The following is a 16,181-nucleotide window of genomic DNA, read 5'->3' as shown; positions in this document are numbered from 1 at the left end:
ACGGGGAAAACTCAGATTCATTCTAGGAAAAGCGTATTGAACGAAGAATCCAACATTAAGATTGATGGAAGTATTAAGCTCATTAGTTCTCTGTTGTAATTGGCTCAAGAGAGCCAATGGGGAGAGAAGTATTTTTCCTTCATGAAAAAGTTTCAGCAGGTAAATAAAATGTTCAGATAGTATGGGGTGACTGCATTTCAGTGTTACAGGTCAGTCAGAGGAGAGGAACATGTATTTGTTCTTATTTAGCATTTAAACCCATTCCTTATCAGAATAGTTAATTCAAGGTTTATGGCAGTCTGTCTCAGACTAATGTGATGAGCTCATAAATTATGTTAATTCTTCAGGATTTGTCAGACTGTACGCTTTGATAACCATCACTTCAAGATAGCCAGGAATTACAGGACCCTGCTCCAATCGCCCTCGTCCCTTCTACCTGTCCTCCTTGGGAGAAAAAGGAAGATCACATTTGGAGGCTAAAGGCTAGTCTACCCCAAGTTACATCGGCACAGCTCTGTCCCTTGGGTGTGAAATCCACATCCTTGAGAGGCCAAGTTAAGCCAATGTAACCCCTTGTGTTGGCAGTGCTAGGTTGATGGAAGAATTCTTCTGTCAACCTAACCTTCACCTCTCAGGAAGGTGGACTACTCAGTGACAGGAGAACCCCTCCCCTGAATATAGAAGGGGTGTACACTGACGCGCTGCAGCGTTTTAAGTTGAGACGTAGCTTAAGGAAGCTGCATTCCTTTTACGTTTTTTTCCTTTTCGGGCATGTCTGTACCACAGAATTACATCAACCTAAGTTCTACTCCGTGTGTCAGCGATGTGTCTCCTCATTAGGAGTGCTTGTACTGATTGTACCTTCAGTGTGAGACATTGTGGGATTGCTTCTGAAAGACCATAACAGTCAATGTAAGCAACTCCGTGTTTGCACTGACACTACATTGACCTTGACACTCTGCTGCTTGTGGAGGGGGAGTTAAGTCAGTGGCACGCGGTAGCTACGTTGGCAGGAGCAAAATTATGGTGTAGACACTTCCATAGTTAGGTTGACACAAGCTACCTTGCATTGACCAAACTCTGTAGTATAGACCAGGCCTTAGATTACAAACATCAGACAACGTTTTGCCTTTCTCATTTTAGTGCTGTATGAGTCTGTCTTTCGGTGTCAGACATGCTCTGATGTAATACAGCTTTCACACTTGTGGCATCTGATGCAGTGAGAACCAAACGAAAGTACAGAAGCCAAGAACTTTTCCTGTTTCTTTTTTTTTTTTTTTTTCATGAGTGGTGGTGGGTGGAAGGGGTTTGAACTCTTCCTCATCTTTATTCTAATGTAACTGATTTGAATCATTACAGTGTTTGATAGTAACTTGTTAATTGTTCTGTAGCTAGCAAGAGGGCTCATGATTTCCAGTTGTCTTTTCCTTTTTCCTTTCCCACCCAGTTGGACAAGACTGTTCGTAACAGTGATCTTCTTTAGCAGCTAGGAAATGGTGCATGCACTGTGTCATTTTGAATGGGCAAGTGTAATGCCGCTTTGCACTTCCATTAAATGCTTCATTTCACCTCCTAGAAGGCTGCATTGCACTGATGAGTAGTGGTCACTTATGGCCCGGACCTCTCCAAGGCAGTTGTGAGGCTTAGTTAATGTTTTGTAAAGCACTTTGTGTCATCTGATGAGCGCAGAGTATTATTGTTATCATGACATGAAAATAACAGGCCCAATAAAATGTTGTGACTGGCTTTGTAACAAAGGCCTAAATGTTATCAGAGTTCTCACTGCATGTATCAATATGCAACTTCTTGCCCACAGAGCTTGCCATATAAGCAAACAAAACACAGGTGGGTGATGGGGAAACCACCGTACAAACAGTTGAGGTGGCATTTGGCATGTACCAGGTTAAATCTGTTAATTTTGTAGGTATTTTCCTTTTGCCCCTTCCCCTTTCCATGCTGCCTAACTTCCTTATTGCCAAGTTCCAGTGTTTGTAGGCCCCCACTCCCATCCTTGGTAATAGTATTGCTGTTCTCCCACAGCTATTCTCTGTTCCTGTCCTCTTCCCATCCACATCCTGCTTAGCACAGTTACTGGCTTTGCTCTCAGAAAGAACAGGAGTACTTGTGGCACCTTAGAGACTAACAAATTTATTTGAGCATAAGCTTTCATGAGCTACAGCCCACTTCATCGGATGTATGCTGTAGCCCCCGAAAGCTTATGCTCAAATAAATTTGTTAGTGTGGACCAGGACTGAGAGACTAACCCCCCACTTCGAACTAAGGTACGCAATTAACGTAGCTGAATTTGAAGTACCTTAGTCCGAACTTACCGCGGGTCCAGACGCGGCAGGAAGGCTCCCCCGTTGATGCCGTGTACTCCTCTCACCGAGCTGGAGTTCCTGTGTCAACAGCGAGCACTTCTGAGATCGATTGCTTACAGCCGGACCAGGAAGTAAATGTAGACCTGCCCTCGGGTACCGCAAGTACTCCTGTTCTTTTTGCGGATACGGACTAACACGGCTGGTACTCTGAAAGCTCTCAGAAAGGAATTCTTAAAGCTGATTCATTTTTGCAGCATTTCTGCTCCTTCCCCACAAATATAAGCCATACAATAAAGACCTGTTACGTGAATAACCCTGTTTCTTTTCAAGAGGACTCAAGATCTGTTACGAAATTTAGTTTGGCTTCCTTAGAGAAGTCACATTTTGTGTTGTAGCTTCCTGTTGGTACCCTGCATGTGAATTTGTGTAGGGTAGACCTATTTAAAAGTGCCATCACTGTATGTCTTTGTTGGGGTTAGGTAAATAGAAAATGTGTGTTCTGTTAGTGAGCATTTGTTTAAATTGGCTCCAGGATGCTTTTATAACGAAAGCTGTATGTTGAGCAAGTAGCTTGGCAATCTCTTGATGTTTCTGTGCATACTTTTGTCTCTCAGGCCTGGTCTACACTAGAAAATGAAGGCATCTTAACTACATTGTTTAGAGGTGTGGAAAAAGCCACACCACTGAGTAGCATAGTTAAACCAACCTAGCCCCCAGTGTGGACAGTGCTAGGTCAACAGAAGAGTTCTTCCAGCCACCTAGCTACCACTTCTCAGGGAGGTGGGTTTCCTATGTAGACGGGAGATAGTGTCCACATGGTGCAGCTGTAACATTTTCAAGTGTAGACATGTCCTTGTTCTCTGATATGTTGGCAGAAATGCTTCTTACTGGTTTCATGGTGATCTTAGTCAAATACCATTCTGTATGCCATGCTTCAGCAGGTCTGTGCTGTGAGCCAGGAGGCACTTTTAATTTCACATGCTACAACTGTCTACTCGTAAAAATCAGCACTTCAGGCTACTTGTAGAAGTTGAAATAGTTGCTTCTAAGGGGTATTCCAGTCAGGATAGTAAATCGTGAGCTGGGTAGCGATTTGTAATACTGGAAAGTGGCAAGTGACACATCTAGTTTCTGATACGAAGTTGGCTGTCTAACTTCTGAGGCTGTATTGCAGCTGCTCCTAGGCCTCTGATTACCACATCGTTCAGGCTTGATTCCCCTCTGCACCAGAGCAACCTCGTGCACTTCAGTGTTACTGCAGACAGAAATTGGCCTTTTATCTGATAAATTCAGTGCAGCAGTTCTAGTAGAGTGCTAAGCTTGAAAAGGAAAGCCTGTCCTGAAGCTTCGCTGACTGTCCAGTAGTGCTGCAGAACACTAACTCTCTCTCTCTTTTGCCTTCACAGAAATGGAATCTATTTGGAATTTGCAAAAGCAAGGTAAGAGTTTTAAAAAATGAAACGGTGACACTAGCAACAATGAGATGTTACATTAAACCAAGACCGCTTAAGAGCTGAGCATGGTGGAGCAGTGTCCTGAACAAAAGCAGGCAGTGGGTGAGATGTCTGGGGCTTGGCTTCTAAAGGTGCTGACCACTGTCCGCTCCCCGTGATGCTAGCTGAAGATGTGGGTGCTCAGAAGTGGTGACCATCAGGACTGTAAGCTCCATCGTGAAATGTAAAAAAACCCAAAAATTAGGCTGGTCTGATTACGCCTGTAATTTTGTAATTGCTGGTGTCAGACTTCACCCAAATATCAACCTTGAACTTACTTGGGTATCCAGATTTCAGCTGTGAAAATGAAGTTTCTTTTCACTTGTGGGAAGAACGCTAAATGAAGACCTTTGTACTTTTTGCTGTATTACTGCACTGATCTAATGTTGGGAGCGAGCACTCATCTGTGTGGAGTCAATTAGGCTCTTGAATACATTGGCTGGAGGTGTTGTTGCTGGGAGTCCACTGGAACGCTGCACAGCTCTTTTGTATAGAGGAAGTAGATCACTGACCTGTCAGCAAAGAGGAAACTGCCTTTTAAATTGTGGCAGTTCAGTGAGGGGAAAAAGGAGGGTTTTAACAATTAGCTAAGTGTTTTGCTGGTTTGTGGGTCTCCGGCCCATGAATATTTTCTGCTTCAGAACCTGAACACTGTTTGTTTAATTTGTTTAAAGCTGAATTTAATTTTTCTTTTCAGATCCCAAAAGGATAATCACTTACGATGAAGCCATGGAATGTCCAGATCAATGAAGGTAGCAGGACAAGACTGCCTGTTATAACCTTTCTGCAGCGTGAGGCTGTTCACAGGGGACAAAAGGCTTTTATGCGCCTTCTAAATCTTCAGTGCAGCAGAGGAACCATAACTAGAATCACAGGATAATATATACAAATTATATATAGTTATTTAAAAAATGGCGACTGAAAGTAATTAGACTTCTTAAGGAATCTGAAAATTTATTTCAACAGACTTCACACGTGATTATTTAATCTCCGGTACTGAATAGGTTTTTTAGTTTTGTTTTTGTTTAAAGAGCGAATGCAAATGATTAATGAATACAGACTCAATTCACAAGCCTGGTTCTAAAGTTCCTGCTGTCATCAACATGGGCAACAGTGACCGTTGGAGAGGCATTTCCACTTTACAAGGTTTCTGTTTCTTGTTCTGTGACTGTAGTGATACACTAATCACAGGGAAATCGGGATGTTTCACCATCCTTCATCTCCCCTTCCCCTCCACCTCCTTTTTGTTTTACTTTGAACCCTGTGTGAATGCTGGAGAAACGCCTTGAAGTTTGCAGGGTTTCCTTTTTTCCAGAGAATATAATCTGCATGTCTTGCCAGGAGTCAAACAGCCCATCAGGTGCTGAGAAAATTGTCTTAAAGCATCATTCTTCTGGGGGGAAAGATTGTAATTCTGCAGTTCTGGGATACACATTGGTTTTACAGAGTTGACAAAACTCCGGTTACATTTTGGACTATTACAACTGAAGAGCTCTTTCATGAGTGTCATTTTAAAAGACAACATGCAAAACAAGCAATTGGTTTAGGCATTTAATATGGAAAAAACCCTGTTCCCACACTTTTATGCCATTGTATCACTGGGAGCAAAAAAATATATATATATGCATATATATATATATCTCCTGCTATCAAATGTAGGTGCTTCATATTTGCTCTGTCTGTCTCTTAACACTAAATGTGCTTTTTTCCTGTTTTCACTGAAAACCTGAAGAGAAATTGTTTGTGTTCTGCTAACTTTCATCCTTCTTCAATTATTTTTTCTCTTTAGAAATAAGTTCTAAAAAAAGAAGGAAAAAAAAAAAAAAGGAAAAAAAAAAAAAGAAAAAGGAAAAAAGAGAAAAAACCTATGGGAATCGTAACCCTTTCCCATTTGTCCCTGAAAGCAATGGGTGAGGGAATACTGTCCCGGCCATTGGAAATATTCTTTTATATTTTAATGCAGTCTGTGTATTTCTGAGCTCTTTTGCTGCTTCTCATTATATCTCTATTAAAATATATTTTATTACAAGAGCAAAATGGGGGGGTAGGAATGAAAAGTTAAAAAAATCAAAACAAAGGAAAGCTTTCTGGCAATAGCAAAGAAGGCGGAAGAGTGCAGGCTCCAATTGTGTAATCCATACTGTTGCGCTGCAGCTTGTGTGTAGCATGTTAAAAATGTGTTGGGGTTTTTTTTTTGTTTTTGTTTTTTAGTTTGTTTTTGGTATTGTTTGTTTTGTTTTTTGTTTTTTTTTAAGGTGCAAAATTCCTGGGGTCCAATGTAAGACTGATCAGTTAATCATTAGTGAAACAAAACAAGTTTTCTGCCCTGTCCAAATTCCATACAGACACAACTCTTAAATATTCTTGTGTGTTCACAGCTGAGTGCTGGCTAAAATATTTGGGCATTTAGATTGACAGGAGTTAGCATCTGGTAAAATCAGACTGGATCCCATGGGGTTTTAGGGGACGGAAATAACCCATTACTTTTGCCTACTCTTTGTGCTTAGATGTATCTACTCTTTTTTAAAAAGAAAATAATTAGGTATGTAGCATGCGTGTTTTTTGTTTTAATTGTTTCATGCTTTTATTGAGGTTGTTCCTGAATGAAGCTCTCAGGTTCATAGTGGGACAAAGAAACTTTAATTTTTCCTCTACCTTTTTAAAATTGTTCGCTTTCTGCCATGCTTAGTTTTAAAAGTATAACTGTGGATTGCCTACTCCATTTTATGTATTATAACACTAACATATATATATATATATATATATATATATATATATGTAATATATATATTAGTGTTATATATAAATAACTTACTGTATCAGTCAGGTTCAGAAACTTGTGGTTGGCCAGTTGCGGAATAGTTCTATTTCACCTATAAACTGTATCACCTTTACAGGTGTTTGTAACTTTCAAATGTACAATATGTTTACAGATGTGCCCTGCATCTAGTCCTCCCACGTTCCTATTTTTTAATTCTGTTAAGTCTCCTGACTGCTTGCCAAAAGATGGAATCGCTGTTGGTTCCTCTGAAAGAGAACTGATGCGTTCTTGAGCTTTAAAGTGTTGAACAAACTGGAAAATATGACTTAAAAGAATGAGGCGAAAAATGTTTGTGTGTGGTTTTTTTTTTTTTTTAAATCTTTCAGGTCAATAGCAAAGTCTCTAGTTTGTTTTACAGGCTTTAAAGTTCCGCTGTATATTTATTTGCCTTGTGTAATCACTTGCCGCCTTAAGAGCTGGATTCCATATAAAAAAGCCCTGTTTTGCTTGCGTGGGGTATAAAGCTGTGCTCCCCACAACATCTGCTTTTGGGGCTGGTGTGATGCAGGAGCGGAACAGCAATATCTTTTAAATGGAATCTGACCCTTAGAGTTTAGAAATGTGTCTTAGTCTTGCTGAGTATTGAGGAAACTCACCTTAGCCAATCCAGTGCATCTTTCAAATAACGAAATAAGTTCTCAAAAGAAACAGAATAAAATAATCTCTAAATGTTTGTTCCCCCTGCTTTTACTCACACCTTGCCCCTTCCCTAGCCGCATTGGTATTTGATGCAGAAACACCTTCTACAGTTCTCTCCATTGTGTTTTTGAGCATCTCATCTCTTAAAATATTTCACCGTCTGCCTCTTCCACTCGAAAGCTCCATTGGTTGTACCATTGGCTTAAAGCAGTTAGGAAATTCTCTTTCTGGGAGCCCTGTAGTTCCAGCTTGCTAACAAAGGCAGTATTTCTGGGCAACAGAAACTTTGGATAAACTTTATTGCCTAGGGACAGGCAGGACCATGGAATAAACTTCCTTTGTGCTGTTTTGTAACACTTAACCCTCTCTGTGTCTGCAGTCTTTCTCCTTAAGTCCTCACACAATTCTTTACTGAGCACTTATTAAAAAAATCTTAAGAGTTAATCTGTTTTCTGATTATTTTTGTGTAAATTTATAAAAACAAATTCAGCTGTGACTAACTTAGTCCATTTAAACAATGCTATTGTGTTACTGAATTGTCCTTGGGCTCAGAGTATTAGTACTGTAGCATAAACCAAATACAGCCTAGAAAAGGTGCCACCTTCTCCCATCTGGGGACTGAACATGGTGTGAGGGTGCATGAAGGGAGGTGGGACGTGAAGACTAGGAACTGAATGAATGTGTGTGCAAGCGTTTTATTCCTGTTTGGAGAACGAACTTTGTATTTATTTTGTGCCATTTGTTTTTATTATACTGAGTAAAATAAGTTTAAAACAAAACCCTAAAGTACATGTAGTATTGGAAAGTGGCACTAAGAATGAAATCATGATCTATTTTTTTAATAGCTATGAAGATACTAATTCAGGTTAAAGGCTTCTTTTAACTTTCTCTTTTGATTGTAGGCCCTATGAGTCAACCTACTCCTTACCCCTCCCCCTTCCCTTACCAAGTGAAGTTTTATATTTATTTGACTATTCCAGCACAAGAGGGAGTGTGTGTGCACACGCGTGTACGTGTCCTCTTCCTTCCTCCTAACTAAAATCTGAACCCCCCACCTCTCTCCTTTCCTCATCCCTCTAGTGGCAGGTTTCATTGGGGTATTAGCTGTAATGTGTCTTGCACAAATGAAACCTGAATGTGTACCAAAATAAACACGTGGCTATTTCTCTTTGGTGGACTGAGGTGTGTTTTTGTCCACTCCAAGGAATGGCTTAACAGTTGCCCTGTGTTTTCCCCCTTCCCTCCTATGATGGAGATGTCTGTCCTTGCATTCAAACAGCATTGGCCTCTGCTCTCCTCATTTGGTATCCCATCAGACTGACAGGGCTGCGGTTACTTTCAAGTATTTGATTTAAAAAAAAAAAAATCCCAGCTCAGTGATTTGGGTACCCTGATTACAGCTGCAGAGGCCAGTTGCCTAGCAGATCTGGTGTGCACCTTTGAGAGCTACCTATGTAGTGTAGATGGCTTCTGGTTTGGCAAGGCCAGGCCGAGTTCTTGTCACTAACCCATTTTGAACCATAAATCTGACTGTTTGCCTTCTTTGATTGCTGCAAACTTCTTTTCAATATGGAAAAGCCATTTTGCGGTTAAATTGGTAACTATGTCATGTACTCAATGGCTGGGGGAGGGGACTAGAGAGAGCAGGCTATTTCAATCAAAATGAAAATCACTTTCTGCTTTGATAAAATAACTTCAGAGAGATTGAAATTGTCCTCTCTAACTTTCATAGGCAATTAGTGTTTTTCTACCACTCCTTTCAAAGACCAGGATTTTGATGCAAATGCACCTTCTTCATAAACAGCTGCTAAAAGGTGGTGGTGGTAGTAGGAACATTTCTTGATGGTAGCATGGCAGAAAGTTGTTACATGCATAATTATTGCAGGACAACTTGTACGTGGCTAATAGTGTCTGTGTGTTAAGGTCTTGCTCTTTCTGGTAATAGCATTTTCAATAACTTGCTCCAGTGTCTGGTGCTTTCAGTAATCCTATCACTCGGATGTTTTTGTACATGTTTAGTGTTCATTTTCATTATCGAGGCTGTTTACAAGGGAGGAGGTGAGTGGGGTTAGGAGAGGAGAGAGCAAGGCTAAATATTCAAGCTGCTACAAGAGTTTTTTGCAGGTGCACAAGGCAAGATTCACTTGGTGGTTGCAAGATCTTTGCTAACCAAGTGTGGTGTGGCTGAAGCAGGGAATGGTGGGGGAGGGGATAGAAGTCCTGGCTTTTGGCACAGTAGGGGTAATGGAATTGTGCCTACCCATGTGAAAAAGTGAAACCAGTTGAGAACCATGAATCTGAACTGATGCAAAGGATTGGAAGATCTCCAGCTCCTCTACAGACACACTGCATTACAGAGCTTCAAAATGTGCCCAATTTGTATTACATCACAGGGTAAAGCTGGCTTCCTTATATCCCGTCTAAAGTCCTCAAAGTTGTATAACTTAGCACCATGACACTAGAGTAGTGGATGTCTGAGGCAGCGCAGGAGTGTTGTATTGTGTGACCTTGTGTTCAGAGTGTAATAATTCCTCAGTGATACGCTGCTAGGAATGTTGGGTTGCTGTTGTGAAATGGAAATCTCATTAAAGGAACAGAAGTCATAGCTTCGCTTTTCCTGGGGGATACTGAGTTGTATTTATCGTTGACTGTTAATCAGAAAACTTCACTTGTGTCCAGAGTTCTAAAGCCATTTTGTAACATAGCAGTATCCCTTTTCTACAGCCTTATTGAGTTTAGTAGCTTCTTTAAAAAAACAAACAAACAAAAAAAAAAAACATTTTTCTTTCTGTGGTATGAACATTGTATACTGCGAACATATGAACGTTCAGCAAATGTCAAACTTGCAGTTTTTTTCTTAAAAACTGTCTGCTTTCCATACAGTCTTTCCTCAGGTGCTAAATAAGGGTTCCAAAAAAACGGATACTGCTTTAGGAGTTTCTGCTTTATTCCTAAAATACATTTTTTTTTTTTTTTTTTTTTTTTTTTGCTTAGGTGTTATAAAGATTCAGTATTTTAACAAGAATGTTTTTGTTTTAATATGTAAATAAGAATATGCTTCTTTAGTTTGGTTTTATCCTTTTTGGGCCTATGTTAGTCTCATTTATCCTTTCGAGAAGGACTTTCTTGTGACCTTGAAGACATTTCATTAAGTGTTGCGTTTAAGAATGAATCTACAATTGTTCACGTCTTGGATTAATGCTACTGCTGCTATCAGTAACTCTGAAAATCAAGAATGTGATGCACTTTTTACATGACCATATAGTTCTTCTAAGGACGGTTTGACCCCTCCTGTAACACAGCCACGAATTCTGAGGCTAACCTAGAAACTTTGGTGCTGAACCATCTATGAGAATTACTATGCAATGCAAGCAAAGGAACACTGTGTATCCTCCCTCCCTCAGACTGCTATTGGAAAGGTGGGGCAGATGCCTGAGATGTCCCTTTCTCTTCCTTTTGGCTGGAACAGGGAATACAGCTAAGAGTAACCTTAGGTCAAAGAAATGTAGTTGAAGCATATTCTGGTTTTTAGCCATGTAGATCTTCGGAAGGAAAATGCTGATCGCTGCAAAAGCATCTTTTTAATGCTTAATCTCAATGTGAAATTTATGGTGAGGATTAACCAGCAGTATTAAAAATCAGCCAATTGTAGCTCGGCTTTTCCAAAGTTGTGAAACACTCTTGTTGTTTTTGCCTGGTGTCTTCTCCGGCTGCTCTCAGGCTGATGGGGGAGCCCAGCTGGCATCTGAGGTTCGCTGTCTTTTCCCATGTTCCACTAGTGCAGAGAGACCTTGAGGTTGGTCTCTCTGCTTTGTTTAGCTACAGAACAAAAATGTGAATGATTACAAATAAATGAAGGCATACGGGTTAGTGAGAAGGGGAGTGTCTCTGGTATCATGGCACTGGCTCATTTGACGTAGAAGCACCAGAGCTATTCACCTTTGTAGTTCTCAGCCAGATCACTCACAAGCCATGCACTCCTGTTCCACAAGAGAGCTTGCGTGCCGTTAAGTGAGAGATTGCTGGAAGAACAAAAGGGAATTTACTTGATCTTTCTGTTGTAGAAAACTTTTTTTTTTTAAAGTGGGTAGAAATTTTTGTAGGATGAGGGAAGAATTGAGGGGTCTGAAATTGCATGTGATCATGCTTCTGAAACATAAGTCAAACTGCAATATGGTAGGTAAATATAGAGCAGAGTCTTCTGCCTTCATTAGCTTGTCAGCACTGTATTTTTTGTTGACCGGTGTTTGCTTTTTAATATAACGTGCCTTGCATGCCTGTTTAATTAAAAAAAATATATATTTCAAATTGTCAAACTCACCAGTGATTCGTTGTGGAGCTTTGCATTGGTAATTCTGGACTTCTCACCCCCTTGTATGGCATAATGAATTCCCCCTTCTGCAATCTGGGATTGGCTATAGTTCTCAGTAACCAGCTGGATCAGCTGTCAAATGAGGGCATAATCTTAAATTGACTCTGAATAGTGGCTGTTTTACAGGCTTGGGGGGGGGGGGGGGAATTCCAATCCTATGATATGGCACCTTTCCTATCTGAACGTGACCCATATTTGTGTGTGTTTAAAGGAACCTGGCTCGCTGTTCTTCCCCTATTCGCAAAAGAAGGTGTTGTAATGCTTTGTCTGCAGAACTGTGGAAGGTCTGGAATCAACTACACTCTGGAATTCAGGTTTTCTGCAGAGGCTGAAAATTCCATTTACTGGGCTGGATTTTCCTCCTGTTCTTCTCCCCCCCCCTCCCCCCCCCTTAAGTTTTGTAAAGGAAAAAAGAAAATGCACCTTGCTTAAAATAAAAATAAATGCTTGTTTGCAACCATTGACTATATTAAACTGTGCAATTCTTGTTTTCTCCATTTCTGCATCTCTCTAAATTCAGTCTCCCCAAAGTGATTTTTTTTCTGTTTTAAGCCTCTGTATTTCTGCCACTGTAAATGTGAAAGCTTGCTTGCATTACTTTTTAGAAATGCATTTTGCACACTCGGGTTTCGCTGAAGCTCCGTGAAAAGGTTAGTCCTAAGCAGATGAATAAAGCTATGCACATGTTTTGAAAGTTTAATTTGTGTCTCATTACCAGAAGTGACTTATCTGTTCTTGTTTGCATTCCTGTGCTATCATTGCATATGTTAGCTTTACCATCTCTCTGAGGGTGTGACATAAGATGGCAGTTCTGTGCTATCAGTCCACTCGCAGAAAACTGGTGCTTCTTTTAGTAGCCCGAGGGTTTGGTTTTGGTTTTGTTTAGTTTAAAAGCCTAATTTAGAGATTTAAGTTGGAGGGAGAAGGGTGTGGTGTGTCAGTTTGCTGGATATATCCCTCGATATCCTTGAGTGACTGTGTCCTTTCTGTTAAGGACATGAGGAGGTGTTGCCTTCAGGCTAGCTGAGAAGCTGCAGTGTGGGGGAAGACTGATCAGTTTACACTTGCTGCTTTTCAATCCCATTTGAGAGGACAGCCCTGATTATGGGATGTTAATTTGAAACTAGCTTAACCCATTTGCTCAGACGAGTGTGGGGTGGACTGTGTAGAGGGAAAACAATTTTAAAAAACCATTTAGTCTTTGCCCATAGTGCAAGGCAAGAGACAGGCTCCGCTGTATTAATTGCTGCAGTATGCGTGCAGTAAATGGGTGACATATTGGCCACATTGAAGCTGATGGCAAAAATCCCTTTGATCTCCAGGAAGCCAAGATTTTTGCCCTGTGTCTTTACTGTTGTTTATGCAGATGTGTGGCTGTGCTACATTGGTTTGATTGAACCATCCTTGAAAACTCTTCTGTGATCTAGCCCAGGCCCTTGGTGTGTAGGAGTGGCTGGATTTCATGTTAGACACCGTATCCCAAACAGCTTTCTTCCGTGTGCTCCCTTAGTTGTGGCTGAAATTTGTACTCCTGTTACAGGAGCTTTTTCTGTACAGAACAGGGCTGCTTTTCTATCTGTCACACGTGGACTTCCTTCCTTCAGTGGCTCAGGCACCAAGTGGCTTGGAGGCTCTCAACATGTTTACTTAGGGGAAAATAAAACCACAGTCCCTCCTGACTATTTCAGTGTTAATGGCACTTTGAAACTCAACTGCATACTACAGACCCAGAAAGTTGGGCTCATACGTGTGGTCTCTCATGGCAGGAACTGCAGGAGCACAGCAGGCGGTGTCTTGCATCGATAACAGCCTGTGCTCGTATATCTGCCAATAGTTCTCATTTCTTTTCAGGTTACTGGTATGTATTTTAAAATCACAGCAGATCCTGGCTTACCAGTTCAGGAGCTGAATTACCTCTTCATGTCTAAGAGGGATAGCCCCTCTCTGTTACCGGTGGGGTAGCTATGTACTACCACACACAATGTTAAAGGGAGTTGTTTTCTTGTCCCCTTACCAATAATTTGAAATAGGCAAAAATATTGTGTACCCAGTTACAAACAGACATTTTCCAGATTGTGGGAGGGGTGGGCTAGAGCATTTCGTGTAATGCGTAAATACCTGCTATAGCTGTATCTAGTGCAGGCTGTTGCAGCCTCGTATGTTAGAGTGATGTCGCAGACCTTAAGGATAGATACTATCCATGAGCTGTAATGGCAGAATAGATCTTTACTGAAGATGTCGTACTTCACACTTTAAATGTTTAAAAAGTTACCTTAATTTCATTTATTCTATATTGCACCAACTGGTCTTCAAAGGTTACCCAAATTCACTACTTTATCAGGAAGAAAACAGAAAATTGTGTAGCTCAAATACATTGACAGACAATAAGTGATGATGTAAATTGTTGAATAAAAAATTTAAAATTTACAGGTGTCTGCGTGTTTTTCTCATTCTCTCTTACGGGGTCCTTTTTAAAAAAAAAAAAAAATTCTGGGGCTGATTACTTGAGTTTTACTCTTGTGCATTATCAGGCAATGACATTGCACAAATGTTGATACACTTTATTAGCGAGCCCTCAACATGAAGAGAAGTGGGTCTGTGGAGCACAGAACCGTGTATAGAGTTGTCCATTACAGAGCTGCCCTGGTGGCTTAGTGCAGGTGTATCCAACTGCTAGCCAAAATAACATTGATTCCAAGGCCAGAAGGGACCACTGTGCTCAGTCCGTTTGCCTTCCTGTACAGCACAAGCCAGAGAACATCCCCATCATAATTCCTAGGGCAGAGCTTTTAGAAAAACCTCCAACCTTGACTTAAAAATTGTCAGGGATGGAGAATCCACCACGACCCTTGGTAAATTGTTCCAATGGTTAATTCCTCGCTGTTAAAAATCTTCACCTTATTTCCAGTCTGAATTTCTTGCTTCAACTTCCAGCCATTGGATCATGTTCTCCTTCTCTTGGCTAGATTGCAAAGCGCAGTATCAATTATTTGTTCCCTATGTCAGGACTTGTAGACTGGGATCAAGTCACCCGGAACCTTCTCTTTAAGCTAAATAGCTTGAGCTCTTTGAGTCTCGCTCTAAGGCAGGTTTTCTAATCCTTTTAATCATTCTCATGGCTCCTCTCTGAACCCTCTGCCCTCTTCTGGATGGTGGACACCAGAACAGGGCAAAGGATCCCAGTAGTGGCGGCATCTGTGCCAGAGGTAAAATAACTTCTCTGCTCCTACGCCATTTCCTCATTTATGCATCCAAGGATCACATTAGCTCTTTTGGCCACAGCATCACACTTGGGAGCTTATGCTCAGCTGCTGGCCAGGATCGAGTTCCCCATGCTGTAAGTACGGCCTGCCTTCTCTGTTCCTAGATGTGCACATTTAGCTGTATTAAAGCACATGCTCTGTGCTTATGCCCAGTTTACCAATTGATCCAGCTCACTCTCTGGGAATGACCTGTCCTCTTCATTGTGTACCACTCCCCTCATTTTTGTGTCCTGTCTTCTTCAAGGTCATTAATAAAGTGCTAAATAGTGTAGTGCTAAGAGCCAATCCCTGCAGGATCCCACTGGGAACACGCCCCCCTGATATGCAGTGCTGGTCTGAGCTAGGGTGCCATGCTGGTCAGTAATGCCTAATGGCCAGCTACTGCAGCACTGGTAACAAGTCGAGGAGGCAGGTGGACTCAGCTCAACCTCCTTCACTGTGATGCTGGGTTTTTTTTTGTTTGTTTGTTTTTTTGCAGTGCAAGGGAAGGAGGACAGAGCTCTGGGGTCTATCACTTCAGGGGAGAGGGGCGGAGAAAAAGAAGTTGAACATTTTGTAGCTGTAGGGCAGCGATGACTGAATCTGCCCATCTTGAAGAGAACTGCTAAAAACTGGGGGAGAACATCCCGTCTGCAGGTCAGTGGCTAGGAGACCATATCTGCTCCACGTGGTTTGAACACGGAAGGCTTCTGCTGATTGCTACATCACACTTGGATTTTAACTATTGTGACAGACCCAGACCAGTGGGGTACAGACGTCTGGTAGAGGGCAAATATACTGGTCACTGGAGGAGTAGTTTTCTGTTCCCTGAGTGACCAGAGCAGGGGCTGCACTAGAGTAATCAGGAACCTGCTAGAACCAGTTAAGGCAGGCAGGCTAATTAGGACACCTGGAGCCAATTAAGAAGAAGCTGCTAGAATCAATTAAGGCAGGCTAATCAGGGCACCTGGGTTTTAAAAGGAGCTCACTTCAGTTTGTGGTGTGAGTGTGAGGAGCTGGGAACAAGAGGCGCAAGGAGCTGAGAGTGAGAGGGTGTGCTGCCGGAGAACTGAGGAGCACAAGCGTTATCAGACAGGAGGAAGGTCCTGTGGTGAGAATAAGGAAGGTGGTTGGAGGAGGCCATGGGGAAGTAGCCCAGGGAGTTGTAGCTTTCATGTAGCTGTTACAGGAGGCACTAGAGACAGCTGCAGTCCACAGGGCCCTGGGCTGGAACCTGGAGTAGAGGGCGGGCCCGGGTTCCCCCCCAAACCTCCCAATTGACCTGGACTGTGG

At 41.6% G+C, this 16,181-nt stretch overlaps 1 protein-coding gene across 1 annotated transcript in view; it reads left to right on the top strand.

Moving 5' to 3' along the window:
* Positions 1–14,073, top strand: part of NUFIP2 (nuclear FMR1 interacting protein 2) — a 30,620-nt gene extending 16,547 nt beyond the window's left edge. Inside the window, exons 3-4 of the mRNA XM_005298242.5 lie at positions 3,728–3,760; positions 4,512–14,073. Coding sequence (XP_005298299.2) covers positions 3,728–3,760; positions 4,512–4,564 — 86 coding nt within the window. The 3' untranslated portion in view covers positions 4,565–14,073. The remainder of the gene's footprint in view (positions 1–3,727; positions 3,761–4,511) is intronic.
* Positions 14,074–16,181: the final 2,108 nt, after the last annotated feature.

Source organism: Chrysemys picta, chromosome 19, assembly GCF_011386835.1.
Source record: "Chrysemys picta bellii isolate R12L10 chromosome 19, ASM1138683v2, whole genome shotgun sequence".
Classification (NCBI taxonomy): Eukaryota; Metazoa; Chordata; order Testudines; family Emydidae; genus Chrysemys; species Chrysemys picta.
This window is presented reverse-complemented; position numbering and strand designations above follow the sequence as displayed.